Consider the following 18,291-nt stretch of genomic DNA (forward strand, 5'->3'; position numbering starts at 1 on the left):
GTAAAGTATTTACCCATTCATAGATTCGTCTGTAATAGCCTGTAGGTCTCCAAATACAAGGTTTTAGGTTTTCTTCTCTCTTAGGATGGTGAAAATTACCACCAAATGGTATTTCCGCAGTTCTATCCAGTGAGGATGTTCTCAATCATATCCCATCCTTCTAACTTTTATAACAAAAACAACTAATGTAAATAATCTTGGGACCTAGCCACTGTCTTGCTTCTCACTCACCACTGTGTCTCATTGTTTTAATGGTGTCAGAGCTTTCAGGGAACCTAATCCTTTTTGTGCTACCTACCATCTTGTAAAAGTCAGTTGTATTTGTAGGGAGTGAATGACAAGTGCTGGGGGAAAAGACATCTTGTGTGCTGCACATGGGCATCAGTGATTGGCAAAGGGGATGAAGCACCCAGCCAGCAACCTTGGTTTGTCACTACTGCTCCAGCTAGTTTCAGGCTGGTAGTTGTTAGAGGTCCTGTTTCTCTGTAAAATTTCCTGACAGATAGGATTCAGATTCCAGTGGTTCATGTCAGGTTGGAAACAGCTGTATCCCCCACAGAAGAGATTTCTGTTGAGCTAGTCATAGTTTAAACTAATTTTGCCCACAGCCATGCATAAAACAGTGCCAGAATGGAGAGGGAAAGAAAGAGGTGGGGGGGGAAATACTAATACCACTTCATTTTGTTTTAGGAAGCCAACCAAAATACCCCAGCTAGTGCAGGTTGGCTTATTATCAGCATAATCATGTTAAGTATTAAAATATACAAAAAAGAGGGGAAAATAGTTTCAGTCCAGGAAATTTCATTTTTAGATTGTAATATAACAAAGGCCTGAACTGACTTCATCCTTCAGTTTGGCAAGCCTTCTTCCAGGGTGAAATTTTTCACTCAAGCTTTTAGACTAAGGCAAATAAGCACATAGAAGGCATGTTGTTTGTATGTATATATATGGATATACAGAAATGAGATGTTAACAATGATAATTTTCTAAATATCCTACTACAATTATTTTGCTAACATAAACAAATAGGAACTGGCACTGAGATAGAACTGAGAAATGGGGAACAATTTGTTTAACACTGTTCCATATTAGAGTTTTTGAACAAGGGCTGAGTTGCTTGCTTTCTGGAACAAATGTAAAAAGACAAACTACAGTCCAATAAAGAAGTTAGTAATTAAAAGGAAAGCGAAACAGTGCCTACAGTGTTAGAAACATACAGTAAGAACATACTTGGCAGATGGAAAATTCTCTGCTACACAGAGATGTGGATAATCAGTATATCTCAGAAATGTTGCTTTAGGGTGGAAAATCAAAATTCTCCAATCACTTCTGCCTGAAAGAGTTAGTGAATTTGGTCAAGTTTTTGTGATGGGATTGAAACAGGTCTTTTGTAACTGTACTCTCTGTTCATGTGTGTGTTAGTATAAATGTTTCCTTCTTTAGGGAAGCAATTCAGATTGCCCTTTTTCAGGGTAATTACTGCCGTGTTAAGTTCAAGTAATATAGCATCTAAAAACATTTATGGAGCAGCAAAGAAAAGAAAAGAAGCCTTTTATTCTAACCTTGCCAAGAGCAAAAGTAAAATGAGCTGTTGTGCTGGAAGTGTAGAACTGCATGAGGATTTGTAACGTCCTATTTCTTGTGGTTTAGGCTTGTGTGCAGCCTGAGATTTGTGTGATTTAATGAGACTGTGATTCGTTTATCCTGTCAAGCTTTAAATAAAAGCCCTCAAAGCACTTCCTTCCTTTTTTGAATTATGTGTTTTTGCAAGTACGGTATCAAAAGCTGTCCCTTAAAAAGAGGGAGGGGAACCCAATACAGTTATGTATGTTGGCTGGGGTTTTTTTCTTCTGTTTTATTAGACACTGAGTAGTATTATCCATTTCTCTGTGCCTCTCTGTCTTGTTTTGGTGCATTAAGAGGTTCCTGCCATCCTCTTCAGTTACACATGAAACCACAACATAAGCACAGGCTGCTCCTGAACTCTGCTTTTGCAGGGGGGATTGGGATTAAAACCTTATTCTGTGGGTGGGGAATAAGTCCCACAGAAAGGCAGGCTGTGCCAAAGATGGGCTTGTGTTGTGCGCCCTTGGGCACCATCTGTGCCTGTATGTTGGAGCATCCCTTTATGGGGTGTGAGGTAACCTTCACAGGGGAAATATGTGCAACTCTTTTGGGTGCTGATCCATTGCAAAACTCAGTCTGAAAGTGCCCTGGTGCAAGGCTTGTGCTCCACCTGCAAGGACCAGGGTCAGTGCTCCAGGGTCCCCTTTCCCAGTCACAGGGGTGGCAGGAAGCAGCACAGTGACCTGGGAGTGGCTGTCCGGAGTAATGGGGAAAGACACAGCACGGGTCCTGCCACTCACCCAGGCTTCCCATCTGCTTCTTTCCCATCCTGGGAGGAATAGGGTAGGATGCTGAAGCCCAGAGCCTTCCCTCAGCAGTAGCAAGGTTCTCATGCTGCTTCCCCAAAGGGAAGGATGTGATCATTCTGGTGGGAGGAAGTTTTCACTTCCAGTTCTCATCCCTGTGGTGCTGAGGTGTCGCTGCCTCTCTGGCAGGTGTTGTTTTGCTCCTCCACTAGCACTATGGGAGTAGTTTATTTTCAGTCTCTCTGCCTTCCTGCCCTCTCTGCTGCCCTGCAGCCAGGCTTCCTTCTTTCCTGGCTCAGTGCCACAGCTGCCCCCAGTCCCTGCTTCTTCCTCCCCGTGCTGGTGTACAACTCACTTCCTCCTGATTGACCTCACTGCATCAATAAAACTAAATACCTTAATAAAGTGGTTATGTGTGAGTGGAGGATGCACAAGTAAGTGATGGCCATCAGTCTGGTCACCTTGTTTCCACACCTGGCTTTTATCTCCAGCCAGCTTGATGTTTCAGTCCGCACAGCATTCAGCTTCCTAGGACCTTCATGGTGGTCAGATGCCCTGGGAATAACTGCAGTTCCTCTGCAACCTGCATTTTGTGAGAGGGAGGAGAGCTGCACAGAGGTAGCACAGACAAACCACATGCATCTCTGTGGTTTGATGTGCAGAGGAACTACTGAGGTGGAAGAGTGGAACCTGCTGGGATATTGTTTGTGGAAACCTAGATCCCCCCATGACTGTGCAGTGGCATACTGAATTTCACTTTGGAAAAGTGACTTGCACTGTCTTTGGATATTTGCAGTGATATTATATTGGTGTAAGTATGAGTGGATTTTTTGCTGTCTGGATCAGGAGACAGTGCTGTAGCAGCTGAAATATAACCAAAACCCATCCAAAACACCCAGCTGGTAGATCTGCAAGGGCAGTAAAAATACTTCATCTGCTTCTTTACTGTGTGTGAGGGCATGCCAGGGACTGTGGCCGAAGTGGTGGTTTCTGCACCTGTGTCCTGTGGTGGAACCAAGCTCTGCTGGCATTTGCAGCGGCTTAAGCAGCCTTGGACCTTTGCATCTTGCTGTGAACAGGGCCAGGACACAGCAAAGGTGTGGCAAGAACAAAGGGCAGAAAAAGGCGTCAGAAGTAGATAAGGCTGAGTACAGGTAGTACATGGCTCGGTGAGGCACTCCTTGAGAGGCTGTGGGGCGTGATTTGAGTTATGCTGTGAAAACTGCTTGTCTTCGCACGACTGTGTGACACTTCTGCCCCTTTGTAGTTTAGATTAAAGAGCCTGGAAGTGATTTACACTAAAGTTGTACTGAATCTCACATGAAGTGGTGTGTACTACATTTCTATAGAAACCCTCAGTTAGAATAACAAGACTGTGCTCAGTCTGGAAAAGCCAGACAGGTTCAGTTGTCTCCCCTGACCTGAAATTTGTGAGGAAATCCTGGCTGGAGTGGTGAATCTCAGGGCATGTCAGAATGAGAGCTCCTCTCATGGCTCCTGAGAAAAGCTGCTGCAGGTTGGGTAGGTGGAGGTTGACCTGCAAGGTAGAATCAGTCACTGGGAAACCAGGTTCTCCCTGACCACTGTTGCTCTGTTAAACATTTCCACTGGTGGTGGGAAAGTCTGCATGTGAAGGATCAGGGCTAGTACAGCTTTTCTTTTCTATTTTTACTTCCCTCCTGTCAGCCCACACTCGGACAACCTGTATGTAGTCTGTGGGCTGTGGTAAAGTGATAGCTGGCTTCAGTGCCAGGAAGCTTGAACTTGATGATGGAGCATGGAGACTAGATATCAGATGCATAGAAGATAACTTTGACCCTCCACTAAGCCCCAGAGACGGATGCATCTAAGCTTCCATGCTCCTACATAATAATCTAGGACGTGTTCCTTGGCAGAAACCCCACTGAGCATTTCTCCAGCTGCCGGGTTGCCAGCTTGAGTGAGTTTTACTGCGAGGTTCACTATATTTGGCAATTTTCTTACAGCCTAAGCTCCTAGAAATGGGTCATTAGTAAAAATAAAAAAGTTGCTTCACTCCCACCCTCTTAAACTTGAAATCCTAGGTTTTATCTGAGGACCTAATAACAGGCACACTGCCTGCCTTGCATCCTTAGAAGCAAGAACCTGAGACTGGTCTTTCCAAATGCTCTGACTTGGGACACTTGGCTCACATTTAGTAGGTGATTCAGGTTAGTAATACCTTTATTTGAATACCTCCCAGGGAATTTTCTCTAAATAGATAATTTAATATAGGTTTAAAAGGCAATATTGGGGGAAAAAAATCCTACTTCTTTGGGTGTTTTTTCTTTGTTTCAGAAGACAGTTTCTTAGGTTGCCACAAAAAATACAGAATGCAGCTTGACCCCTCTGAACGAAAGAGCCAGATTTATCGGGACTAACAAGGAAGTTGTCCAAAAGAGATTCATTAATTAGGAAGCCTAATCAGAGCCAATAAGACAAATGCACAGGCCATCCACAGGCTAATATACATCTTTTGGCAGCCACCACTCCCCACAGGCTTGCCTGTCTGTTGCTGCCTACTGTATGGCTTCCACCGCAGAAATGATGTGATAACGCTAAAACCAATTTGGCACTTTCCACATGAGAGGACGAGTGTATTCCCCACCCTGGAAATGCAGCCTCCAGCTGTCTTGCCCTATGCCAGAGGTTTCTTAATACTCTGGAATTAGCTGACTAAGAGATGCAGCAAACTAACAGAGCATTTGCTATCTGTTCAGGCTGCCTAAGCTTTCCATCAAATAAACTTTGGTTTGATTCTCAGCCCTTTGGGAACGGTTGCCCACAGCTAACATTTGCTACCCCAAATAACCCCGTGGTGACCTTCGCTGCAAAGCTGCAGCCAAGAAAAACCCTGTTTAACATAACAGTGCACATCTTAGCACATCAACTTGAACCATCCTGACCTCTGAGCTGCCAGGGTCTGTACAAATTAATTTTAACAATAGACAGTGTTGAAAGGAAGGAATGTTTCAAAGGAATTAAAAAAATCTCCTTTATCCATCTCTTCTCATTTAAGAAATAGTCAGGAGGCTTACTTTAGAAAAATGAAAAGTGCTCCTTGTTGCAAAACAATGGGCTTTATAAAGGGAGGGGAACTCTTTAGTTTCTTGCATCTTAGCGTGGCAAGATGAAATTTCCCACAAGTGGGTGCTGATTCTGGAAAATCAGCCTTTAATTTCCACTGGGGAATTGCCTTTATTTCCTGGGATGCCTCAAAGATACCATTGAGGTTTGCCTTTCTTTTTCATAGCTGCTGCTAATACTTCTGTTAAGCAAATAAGTAAGTCTTCCCTTTCTGCCCACTTCACTGGTTTGTACCTTCCCTAATGCTTTCCAGGGCTTTTGTGTGAACGACCAGACTGGGAAAGGAGAAAAGCCATTCTCTGTATGGTAGTCGGAACTGAAATCAGTTAATGATTGAAGGAGCTCATCAGAAGGGAGATACATAGGAAAATGAGGTCTTCAGCCTCTGGGGCAAAACAGGCTTATCAGTTCTGCTGAAGAGGAAGCTGGGTTGGGTTAAGTCTCCAGTGTTTCCCCAGGGGTAGACTTATTCCTCTGCTCCTCCTCTGCAGCAGCTTGGACTCCAGCAGTCTGTAAGTAGGAAGGATTATTACAGCGGGGGGGTGAAGTTGGAGACAATAAGAAATGCTAATGATAATTTGAAAACTTGTGTAGAGTTGCTTTTTAACAGTTTAAAAGCTGTATGTTGAGCATAGATAAGAGATGGAAGCTTATTGCTGAAGCGTCCAGTGCACTTCAGTATTTGCACCCATGAAAACACCTGTTTTTATTTATTTAGCCAGTGTAATTCGTTGCAATCATCATTTCTGGTTTCCTACACAAATGCTTTTCTCTTTGCAATTGAGATGTGCTGCTGAAGGCAGCACAGGGCAGGAATCCAAGGGCATCCCCAGGTAGTGCTGAGGAGGATACCCCCTTGAGCAGCAGAGGGGTCTGCTGCCAGCAGGAGGATGGTGGGGGGAGCATGTGAAAGGGCTGCCCACTCCTCCCAAACATTTTCAAAGCCAGGGACTGTGAGATGTGAGAAGCTTCAAGGGCTGAGGGGGAGAGAACTGGATGTTTAGTGTAGAGGGAGAGAAGATAAATTGATATTTCTCTGAGGTTCATGCAGCTTTCGACACACAGCCTTCAAGATCCTGTGAGGTTACAGAGGTCCTCTTGCAACTAATACAGTAATGACCTTGAATTTGCTTCCAGCTCAGCTGTACTGCTGGAGGACAAGGCATTTCTTGTGAGCAAAAAACATGAAAGCAGCACAGAGGTTTGCCTGCAAAGCTCCAGTCTTCAGGAGATTTGGGTATCCTTTCTGAGGCCCCACTTGCAACAAGGAATTGCAGATAAGCAGTAGTTAATGTGTAAAGTTTTTGGATTTATTCTCACTGGTGCCTCTCCTTTTGCTTGTCATGTTGACAAATATACTGTTGGATACTGTTTGTTTTTTTTTATGTGGGTTTTTTTTGCTGCACAAAGAAGCAAATCATATGCATGCTAATATGTGCATGCTGACCAAGATGAGTGTGCTTTCATGACATAATTTGTGGAGGGGGGTGGGGGGGTGGCAGATTTTTGTGTGCTATAATTAAAAAAATTATTAATAATGCATTTCAGTGCTTTTTCAGATTTTAGACTGAATACGGAGTCTTGACTTCTTATACTGTGGCAGTCTGCTGTGCCAAACACATATGATCACAGACAATTAGAAATTTATAGTCTCATGCCTGAATTAAGGCTAAACCTTTCTATTTCTTAGCAACTTCTGGTTATAAGATACAACAAAACTTGACTGAGGGTGGGGGGGGAAGTGATCAAATTGTAAGATTTATAGATTAAATTGTGTCTGGACTTGCTACGTGACTCAGTGCAAAATATGAGTGACCTCTTCCTTTATGACTTTGACTTCCTGCAAGCTTATCTGTTAAAAAGATCCTGTGAGATGCTTCCATTGCAGATCTTGTAAGAAGTGTATATTCAGCAGAGAAACATCTGACTGAGCAAAGACTAACTTACACAGTGGTTTGGAAGCCACATGTTGAAAGTGCTGGGGAAACACATTCAGGGAAAATGATAAAAAGAGATGAAAGCAGTTCAGATGGGTAAAGAATGCTGATTTTAAAATGTGAACCATCTGAACACTGATGAGTGGGCAGGTTGCAATAACTTCAGGGCAGACCTAACTGGCACAACAGCCATATACTGTAAGGCAACTCCCACAGGACATCACCTGCAGTGATTTAAAATTGGAAGGTGTGGGAGTGTCGAGGTACTGCAGAGAGTAATCTTGCAGCAGCAGAGTGCAAATAGGAAATGGGTCAGTTGGAGTAATAGCTTTCTTTCTTGTGGTTTGTGTGAGCTGAGCCAAGCCAAACATATGTGGAGCACTGGGTTATCACAGTCACAATTTTTTTTTCTGTGTATTAGAAATTGCAATGAAATTTGGTCATCCAAGTGTAACTTTATTAATCCTCCCTCTGGTTGGACACTACTTTGAGCCCCAAAGTCAGCTGTCTTTGTCTAATGTTCTAGGCTTTGTCGAGATCATTAAAATAGACTGTGTTTGGAAATGTAATAGTGCGGTCTCACATTCTCAGGAGGTCAGCAGAAACACGGCCTGAAGTATCTCTGCTGATACCACCTGCGGTTTGTTCTCGCCTCTGCATTGTGCCAGGCGATTTGTGCTGAAACAACTGGATGTGTGACCACACTGAAGTGAGAAAAGGGGCTGACCCAGTTTAAAAAGAAAAAAAACAACCAAAACCAAGAAAACCCTCTAACATGTATTTCCCTGCTGTATCAGTTCCACACATGGGGGTCTTGGCAGCAGCAGAGGCACAGTGCAGGAATGAAGGATGGAAAGAGAACGTCTTACACTGGTGTTACTGCTGGGTTCTTTTTCATGTGAAAACACAGTCTTAGTTACAGCTTTGGTTTAAACTTTGCACTCAGCTTTGATGTACTTTAGCAGCTTGCAGAAAGGTGATAGCGTGTGGTGACTGTGGTTTTGGTCCCTCCTGATGGGCAGTGTGAGCAGGCAGTGTGATATCTCAGGCCTGTAAGCTGTTGGGATGTGATGTGATGAGATGGTGGCTCCTGAGGCGCAGGTTGGTAATGAAGTCCAAGCTTGCTCCTGCTCCCATTTGTCTCTGCTGATCACAGCTGGCTGGTACAAGTGGCTCTTAAGTCCCACCATTAAGTTGCCATCGAAACAAATGGGTTAGAAAGAAAACTCCAGAAGAAGGGGATTCGCTTATTTTTAATTTGGATCAGGTGAGTGATCTGTCACTAATTAGTACACTGAGTTACACTGATGATGGCTGTGGTGCAGGGAGGTGAATGGTAAGGCTTATGGTTGGGATTTGCTTCAGTCAGGCTTGTAACTGATAGTCACACCACTTGATTAAGCAAGTGAGTTCGTGTAAGGGCATAGTGTGCTCGATGGTCTAGCAATGTGGTATGTATTTTCCTTGGAACACAGCCCCCTCAGTCAAACTTTGTTTCATTTGGACCATGCATCCATCCACTAATGCACAAGCTGTCCAAATCCCCCAGGTATTACTAGGGCACATATTTCCAGGACTAAGTCTGACATTCTCTACCCACTCCCTTTACATAAATCTCTATCTTATCCTAAAGGAATGTATTTAGATAGTTGTGCCACCCATTCTGCTTTTGGAAAATCCAAACCCCTGGCACCTTGATGTGCACAAGTCCTTCATGCCACTTCAGTGTGCTTGCAACATCCACAGCAGAGGAACAGGAGTTGTTCTTATTCAGGTCTGATACCAGGCAAGAAATGCTGTAGCCACTGGGGCTGTGCCAGCTCATACCAGCTGAGGAAGAGGCTCCCTTCTGACCCATTTGTGTGATGTTCTACCCTCACCCCCTGATGATATGCACAGAACACCATCCTTTCCAGGCTGTGGACAGAGAGGGCTGCAACTTAGAGCTTGTGCTCCCTGCCTGGTCCTTTTGGAGACAGGCTTGCTCACAGTTCCCCTGTGTAAGGACTTTCAGTGGTAAAGAGAAGACAGCTTCTGTTGCACCCACTGTGCACGCACCAGGCATGGGCTTTGCTTTTGCTCTCTTAATGCTATGCTTGGTATAGCAGAAGCGGGCAGGCACATGATCTCCCTGAAGGCAGGATCCAGTGTTACTGTAGAAACTGGCCACCAGCTTCTTTTGTAGCTAGCAGCTGTCACAGTGTGGTTACAGCCAAAGCGTGTCACTCCTACAGTGTCTGCGGGCTCTGGAGTTCTGTTTCTGCCACTGAAACCTTTGTGCTGCTGCCTGGAGATTAATTCTGCACCATCTATCAATATGTGTTAAGATATTTCTGAGTTGTATTTATTTTTCAAACGATTTTTAATAGCATTTGATGTTCCTTACAGGTTTCATTTTCCTTCACCAATACTTCAAGGCACAGAGGAGCTGGTAAAGGCATTGCCATGAAACCTAATTTGAAGCAATGGAAACAACTCATGCTTTTTGGTATCTTTGCATGGGGCCTGCTTTTCTTGGTGATATTCATCTATTTTACAGATAGCAACACTGCTGAACCAGTTCCAAGTTCTTTTTCTTACATTGAAACTAAGAGACTTCTGCCCCTTCAGGGCAAGCAGAGAGTAATCATGGGAGCCATTCATGACCCATCATTCTCTGAAACCATTGATGGGAATGAGGTACTGCTTAATGAAGATCTCCTAGGTACTTTTAAATCGGGGACTGGAAATTCTAAGAAATGGACTGTATTGGAAGAGACCTTCAGAAATGAAGATGAGTTTTTTCCACCCCAGTTGGGAAGAAAATCAAAAAGTGCTTTCTACCAAGTAAATGATGATTATTTATTTGCTGCTGGTCAGCCTCAGTCACACAACCACCTTCAAGAGATAGAAAAATTCATTTCGGCTGACATGAATAATCCAAAAGGAAATATTTTACAGAACAACTGGAGCCATCAGAGAAGAATGAGGAGAAGGAGCATAAAGCATAGGAGAGGCCAGATGCTTGATGAATCTGATGACTGGGATGGGCTGTATTCCACAATGTCGAAATCCTTTCTTTACAAGCTTTGGAAAGGGGATGTCTCTTCCAAGATGCTAAACCCTCGACTGCAGAAGGCGATGAAAGATTATTTGAGTACCAATAAGCATGGGGTGCGGTTCAAGGGGAAACGAAACTCCAAGCTGACAGGAGACCAGCTATTCTGTGAGCTAAAAGAAAGAGTGAATGTGAAAACAATAGATGGCAAGGAGGCTCCCTTCTCCACTCTTGGATGGGAAAAGCACGTTCCCCAAATTCCACTGGTCAAATTATATACACATGGCTTTGGGAGCTGTGCAGTAGTTATGTCTGCTGGTGCAATACTGAACTCCTCTCTAGGGGATGAAATAGGTGGGTGAAATGCTTCTATTTGTGTGTGTATATGTATGTATATGTGTGTGTGTTCATGTTTAAATTTCAAAAGGTTCATGCTTCTCAGGCACAGCTCTGTAAAGTCTGGTTGTTCTCTCTCACTAGAGTTGCATGAATGTAAACGAATGGACTTCAGTGAGGCTGTTCCCTTTCAGAACAATATAACTGAAAGGAAAATCAAGCCTGAAGTCATAAACTAATTTAAAGAAAACAATGATGCCTTCTTATCATATTACAGCTTGTAGTGGGGAGGCGGAACTGGTTTCAGCAGATTTGCTGTATGCAACATTTGTGTGCAACATGCTTTTATTTCTTCAGCAGATTAGAGCTATATGTTCAGGTTTTATTCTGCACAGCTGTGTTACACTGGTCTTTATTTTGCAGTAGCTCATGAGAAACTACTGTTGTATGGCTGAAGCAGTAGTGTGTCCTCTTCATCTCCTGCTGGTTTAGAGTTCACAGGCATAAAGAATTCAGACCCTTGAGTATCTTCATACCCTGAGATCAAGTCCCCTGGTCTCTTTTCTGAGACTGAATTTAAATGAGTTCTAGTGTGTTCACCCATTGTTTTCCCATTGCTACACTGAGTCAATGAGCTTACACATGTGCTGAGATGTCAGTGTCACTCAGAATCCCCCACCTCAAGGTTTGAGTTTTGTAGTAGCTATTCAGAAAAGGATGGTGGGACCATAAAACTAATCCAGGTCACTTATTTTTTTCTTTTCAAAAATTGCTACTACTTGTGTTAGCCTCAGTAGTTCTTCATTTTAGTAGTACATGTGCAGTATGCTAAGAGTGTTGAAAGAAGGATGAAAGGTTTCAGAACTTGTTTCTGAAACAAGAAGAGTCATCTCCTTCAGCTATCTATAAAAAAACCTTTTGATGTTCACTCATTAATCCTTCCCATCTTCCAGGACTTCACATCCCAATACTTGCCTTATCACTCTGTATCATCTCTTTGACACAGATAGGTTTTCTTTAAATCTCTGGGATATGTTGGAGCTCCTAGGATTATCAAACTACTGCAATAGGCTTCCAGCACAGGAGAGGTGCCCAGCTAGCCTGTAGCTAAAATCACACCAGGGTAATTCCACAGGAAGCCTCACTGGTTTAGAAATCTTTGAGTGAAAAAGCTTAGCAGTTCCTACCTTCTCCAGCATGTTATCTTTGACTGAAACAAAATCTTCTGTTATGTTCCCCAGTACAGCCAGTTTGCACCAGTATGGATTAGTGCTGTACTGTAGAATCTGTAGCACATAATCACGCATTACAGCATGCTTCAAGTCATATTTGTACACTCAGGTGCAGCCCAGGCATGGACTTGGGTGCTTGACATGGTACCTGGGCCCTGCCTGCTCCTGTGTGTACCCATTTTCTTCGGAAGTTTCTGGGCACAGAAGCTTAGGTTGTTTTCTACAGAAGAACTTTGGTTTTAAATGGGAAATCGTCATCTGATGCCACCTAAAGGGAGGAAGATTGGGTTTGAAAAAGCCCATATAGAATTTTCAGATCTCATACATGTTGTGCAAGGAGATGTTGGGGCACCAGGAATCACAGAAGGTTTTTTATAAGACTCTCTCAGGACAGATAGCAGCGACTGAGGAGAGGATTTGGCCCAGACTGTGGGCCAACAGCACTGCTAGACAAAGGAGAGCAATGTTAAGCTGAAAGAGAGGGGACTTAGATCAGATGTTAGGAAGAAACTCTTTACAGTGAGGGTAGTGACGCCCTGGAACAGGTTGTCCAGAGAAACTGTGGATGCCCTGTCCCTGGAAATGTTCAAGGCCAGGTTTGATGGAGATCTGAGCAGGAATTGTCCCTGCTGTGGCAGGGTGGTTGGAATTAGATGGTCTTAAAGGTCCCTCCCACCAAACCATTCTGTGATTCTGTGGTTTATTCTCCCAAGAGAGAAAAAAAAAAAAACTATGAAAGAAGTAGCAAAGGACATTTCCCTTCATAGGCCTTTAGCTCCCTCTTCTGTGTTCCTATTAGAAACACAAGCAAAAATGTTAATTTGTGTTCTGCCTTTTGCCCTCCTCTTCCCCACCCCTCTGACTGGTTTTTAATGGAAGTAGGCATGGAAATACTGTGCAAGTATAGTAAACACTCCCATAATGATCATGCTATTAATTGAGAGAACCAATTACTTTGGCATCACAGGAAATAACAGGGATCTGTGATCAAACCCCAAACTTTTTTTGATCTTTAAAATGCTTATCTACAAACACATACTAAGATTAAAATCAGTTTATTTAAAAACAGCTATTTTTGGCAAAGAAGTTTTTCATCTGTATATGAAGAACCAGCATGAGTGTTGTTGGAAATGCATCACACTGTCTCACTTAAGCTGCAAATCATAAAATTCCCATTTCCTAATCTAGTTCTCAGTCAACAGATTGTCTAACAGTTGTCAATCAGGGGTCTAAATTTATGTTCTTAAATTTAATACAACAAACTTGTATTTTTCTTTTCCTTCTCCAAATATGTGAAATACCTACAGGTTGTATTCATTTTCTTTAGTTCCTGACAATCAAGGTGCTTGGCAGATAAGGTCTAGGTGTTAAGGCTAGGGCTGTCCCTGAATTCGGACACAGGAAAAACTTCCACTCCTTAGCTTCTGAAGAGTTGGGTTTGTTTGGCATCTGGCAAAATCCCTCTTTTCAGACATGACATATTAATGCTAACATGTATGTCTGGGATCAGACTGCTGGCTGCATGCCATGCTGTGTTTTCCTGTATGGAGTACAAGAAGTGCAGAGAAAGGAGGGAAAAGATCCCAGTTTGATAGGAGCAAGCCAAGACTCCATTGAGGCATGTTGGTTATCTTTGGAGACTTTTTCCTCTTCCAGTTTTTTAGCTGCAGACAACACATTTTAAATGACTAGAGATGAACAGATGTACAGACTACCTGTGGGTTAAGACGTTTCATATTCTCAGCTTCCTTGGATAGAAGGGATAAAAACAGACCAAATACCAGCTACCAACAGGGACCATTGTTTCTAGACAGTGGATAAAATGTCCTGCTCTCCTTCACACCTTTTGGGCTTTGAGATCCCCTTAAAAGAAGCACTGGGAGGGTGATTATCTCTTACCCAATGGAGGCTTGCATGTGGTGTCTACCCTTGACCCATACTTGACCTAGAGCTGCTTTCGCTGCTCCATGACTCTGAGGTCAACTGCTTGTGGAGTAACTTTGACAGTTCAACTCTGTTAGATCTTTGCTAGCAAGGGATCCTGAGCTTTCTTTGTGTGAGCAGATGTGTGGGCTGGCTTCCATACAGGGGCTCTTTAAGATTTGTACTGAGCTTTAGAATAAGTACACAGTATGATTAATAGATTTGGGGTAGTCTGAGATTTTCAGGTATTATAAAATACTGTGAAACACAAGCTTATAGTTAAGCATTGTTGTTCATTCAAATGTGCAATTAGATATCCCTGCAGTTTACATGCTTTTCCATGGAGCAATTCTCTGTAAATTTTGTGACAGAAGTAGTGAGCAATTGTGTGTACTGGGTGTACTAATAGCCTTCCCACAGTACGTCTATCCAATTAAGAGAAGTATTTAAATATTGCATGCTAAATTAATAGATGATTCTGAACTTCTTTCCCAGTGGGCTTTTATGTTAATAACATATGGCAGATGCAAGAGGATTTTTGTTTGTGCATAGCAGAACATTCATCATCCTTAGAATATCCAGATTAGGACAATTGTATAAATTTTGTATTAGTTTGAATAACTGGTTTTATCTTACTGTTCTGTATATTAAGAAAAAAGAGTTACCCCCTCGTTTGTGCTCCTAGATTCTCATGATGCCGTTTTAAGATTTAATTCTGCTCCAACACGTGGCTATGAAAAAGATGTCGGCAATAAAACAACCATGCGGATCATTAATTCTCAGGTAAGATCTTCTTTTTCAGAGTTCAAGTCAGTGTCTCTTCTGTACAATATGACAGAAAATAAATAATCTCTGTAAAAGTGTTGGATAATATGGGAAGCAGGTAGTGATTCAGCAGTCGTGATGCAGAGAAGGTGAAAGTTTTCCCTTACAGGGATGTTTGCACTGCTGTCAGCAGAGTGGCTCAATAGCCTCGCTTCAGAGAACCAGTTTGTAAAGTTTCTCATGTGAACTGATCTGTAAAGGCACTGCAGGATGCCAGAGAGCTGTCAGTACAGAAGACCTTGACCTGCTGGAGAAGGCATTGCCTCCAGGATTTTCATGAAGCTCAGGCTGTGGTGATTCCAAAGCTGTTTTCTCCTGTTTTCCAGTTCCCCAATTATTTCCTTGCTGGAAGGCAAAAGAAATGGGAACTGAGTTGTGTAACACTAGGCAAGTCATCATGGTTTAAAAATTTGGAAAGAACTAGTAAAAAACTTTAGCATGTACTGGATATTACACATCAGGTGAGTTTGTTCATCTGAATGGAAACAAGAGAAAATGGAATTTTCTGCGTATGGGTGTAAATAAATAATTGTGACTTGAGCTACAGTGACACCTTATGGTTGAGATTAGTTTTTCAATTTCAAAAATTCTACTGCTTGAATTCTTGTCTTGGGCAAACCAAACCTCTTTGCTCTTCGTGAAATGCAGACAAAAAATCAGCAACAGAATTTCGGTGAAATTTTATGACATACTAAAATGAGTTTACTTGGTCAACACCAGGAGTATGGTTGGCCATGTAGCATACTCTCATATTGATTCTTGTTGAAGCAGAGCAAAATTTTCAGTTACTGTAATTCTTACAAGTTCATTTTTTCTTTTGCTTTGAGTGACTGCCCATGCTAAGTCTGTTCTTGGTGGATGTGTTTTTTATGTGTATAAGCTCATGTTCTTTACCGTCAAAAAGAGGACCGTTTGCTGTCATTCACTTCATTCATTTTGTAGGTCTTTGTGAGGCTGCTGAACAGACTTAGGTCTTTGAAGTGATTTGGTTAAATATGCTCCCTTTCTTTTGTTCGCAAGAAGAAAGCAGAAATATCTTATTCTGCCTTAAGTGCTGTAATCAGTGTATAGAGAATGTGGATTTTAATGTATTTTGTTTTACTTTTTTATGCTGTTTTGTTGGGTTTTTTTTTTTCCTTTTCTTTGATGGTTCTCCATTTTACTGTTAGAAAAAATGTCTTGACATTGACCATGCCTGAACTCCTGAACTGGGCAAGGATAAAGGTTTAGAAACTCTTTATAGTTTACTAGACTCAGTGGGCTCCCTGTAGAAGAGAGAAATGTTCTCAGGGAGTGATCTGAGCTTTTTAGATCCCCAACAAATTCACAGAGATTGTGGTTAAATTAGCTGCTATCCATGCAGGGCAGAGTGGGGTCTTCTGGCTCCCAGAGCTGCTGCAGTACATTCCCACTGGGATGGTAGTGGAGGGTCCCGTGGTCTTCTCTTCTGCACTGTGTAAGGCTTGCTCCCCATAAGACCTCCCCAGAAAACAGAGCAAAGTTCTGGCCAGGTCAGCTGACATGGCTTCCTCACAAGTGTTTGTATTCCCACCAGCTTTGTGCTCCTTCAGAAAGCTTAGAAACCATCCATGGTGGTCTGTCCACCTGGTGAGAAATTAGCCTTGCCCTCTCCAAGAGTGAAATCTGCACAGGCCACTTGGTGGAAGCTGCTATCCCTACCTGTACTGTAACTGGGTTACCTTACAGGTTTACTGACCCTCCTCCCCTCCTCACTGTTGGAAACTCCTGCATTCATTTATTTAAAAGGCTGCTGTGGCCCCTTCTTCCTTCATATTCTCCACTGTGAAAGCCCAAAGGATGTGAAGGAAGCCTGTGCACTGGCAACAGATATTGTTATTGCAGCAAAAACTCATAGGTATGAATGCAGGCTCACTGAAAGTGAAATGTGTGTGGACAGCACATCCAGAGAACTCTTGCTTACTGAAAGGCAAGTAAGAGCTCCTTTGTGTGTAAGTGTGGAACCAAGATTTTAAAATCTTGGCCTTTTGATCAATTTGCTCTGTATACTCAAAAAAGGTGTTTGCATTCTGAGGTGAAAATTGTACTGAGAAATTAAGTTGGGGATGCTGCTAGCAGCATGACTAATTCTGTTCTTACTGTAGAAGGCTGATGGAAATCATTAAAGTCAAAGTTTATGGTAGGAAGAATATTGCTATGGCAACAATATTATTTTTCTGAAGAAAAATATGCATAATTAAACATGGCTCATTGGATCCTAAAGGGAAATGAAAATTATTATGGATTTATTTGTCTGGAATGTTGATTATTTTAACAGCTGGAAGAAAATTCATGCTGTTTTGACCAGTGCTGAACTGCCTGGCATTGGATGCACCAGGAATCAAAGAGATCTAGTTAGACATGGAGGGTTCTGGAAGCCTGCACCAGCAGGAGTGAAGAGTAGACTTCCAGTGTGTTGGGATGATCAGGCAAAGTACTGGGAGATACAGGAAAGAATTATATGTGAGCAGTAGATTAGAAGAAAATGACAGTTTCTTTCAAAAATAGCCCTGCAACATGCCTGTTGTTGGAATTGTTTCTCTAGGTATTCCAGTTTGTACAGTCATGGTGTAATTTGCATTTTTTGATTGAAATGACACTAACTTGCTGTTAAAATGAGAAAACCTCGTTTTAGAGGTGTGAAGAAAGAAATGTGAAAAAGGTGCTTGGGGATGGGTGGCAGAGAAAGACTTTGCCCTTGGGGGATGTAGCCCTTCAAAGAAAGCTGCTCTGTGTCCATGAGGATCCTGCAGGCATCTGAAATGGTGTTTTGTTTTCAAGTTCCAGAATACACAGTAATGCTGATATGCAATAACACAGCATCTCAAGTGGTACCATCACTCACAGATGGAGAGTAATTCAGCATACTGCTACTTCAGACTGTAATGAGTGCTGTTTATGGCTAAGCTTTTTTTGTATATTTTTTTTAACAAAACAAGATGCTTAAAATCAACCAGAACTGAAGCATAACAAACAGCAGTGTGGGTAGGACTGTTCACTTGAGAGAAGGATTTTGCCATTTTTATGGATCCCACTTGCTTTTAATGCTATTCTTTGCCTTTGTGTTTGCAGATTCTCACCAATCCAAACCATCACTTTGTCGACAGCTCCTTGTATAAAGATGTTATCTTAGTAGCATGGGATCCTGCTCCCTACTCTGCAAATCTGAATGTGGTAAGATATCCACTTAGACTTTTCTTGCCAATTATTTGAAAGTACTGGAGAAAATTAATTTGCTACTTCAGTCTCCTGGTTCTCCCTTTTCACCATGAGCCCCAGGTTCTGTCTGTATCTCAGTGGAGAATGCTATGTCTATAGGAATTGGTCAAAATTGGTTTATTGGTCAAAAACTTTTTAGTAGCCAGCAATTATACTGGAAGGGATTGTTCTGAGATGCTAGGATAGATGAATGGTGGTATTTATTTGATAACACATTGCTATTTTTACATAACAGTGAATTTTCTGTGTTTTTGCCAAGGAGGGAACACTGCTAGATTTCAGAAGTA

The 18,291-nt window shown here is 42.3% G+C and overlaps 1 protein-coding gene across 5 annotated transcripts in view; it reads left to right on the forward strand.

The window, feature by feature from the left end:
• The window catches only part of ST6GAL2 (ST6 beta-galactoside alpha-2,6-sialyltransferase 2), a 168,489-nt gene that overhangs the window by 135,557 nt on the left and 14,641 nt on the right, over positions 1-18,291 (forward strand). For 4 of the 5 annotated variants that reach the window (XM_039714490.1, XM_039714492.1, XM_039714488.1 and 1 more), the window contains 3 exons: positions 9,803-10,805; positions 14,628-14,725; positions 17,858-17,959. In XM_039714490.1, coding sequence (XP_039570424.1) covers positions 9,860-10,805; positions 14,628-14,725; positions 17,858-17,959 — 1,146 coding nt within the window. In that variant the 5' untranslated portion in view covers positions 9,803-9,859. Of the gene's footprint in view, positions 1-7,622; positions 8,682-9,802; positions 10,806-14,627; positions 14,726-17,857; positions 17,960-18,291 lie in introns of those variants that run through there. The other variant, XM_039714491.1, reaches the window with a different exon arrangement.

This window comes from Passer montanus, unplaced genomic scaffold (assembly GCF_014805655.1).
Source record: "Passer montanus isolate IOZ18808 unplaced genomic scaffold, ASM1480565v1 scaffold3, whole genome shotgun sequence".
NCBI classification, from domain to species: domain Eukaryota; kingdom Metazoa; phylum Chordata; class Aves; order Passeriformes; family Passeridae; genus Passer; species Passer montanus.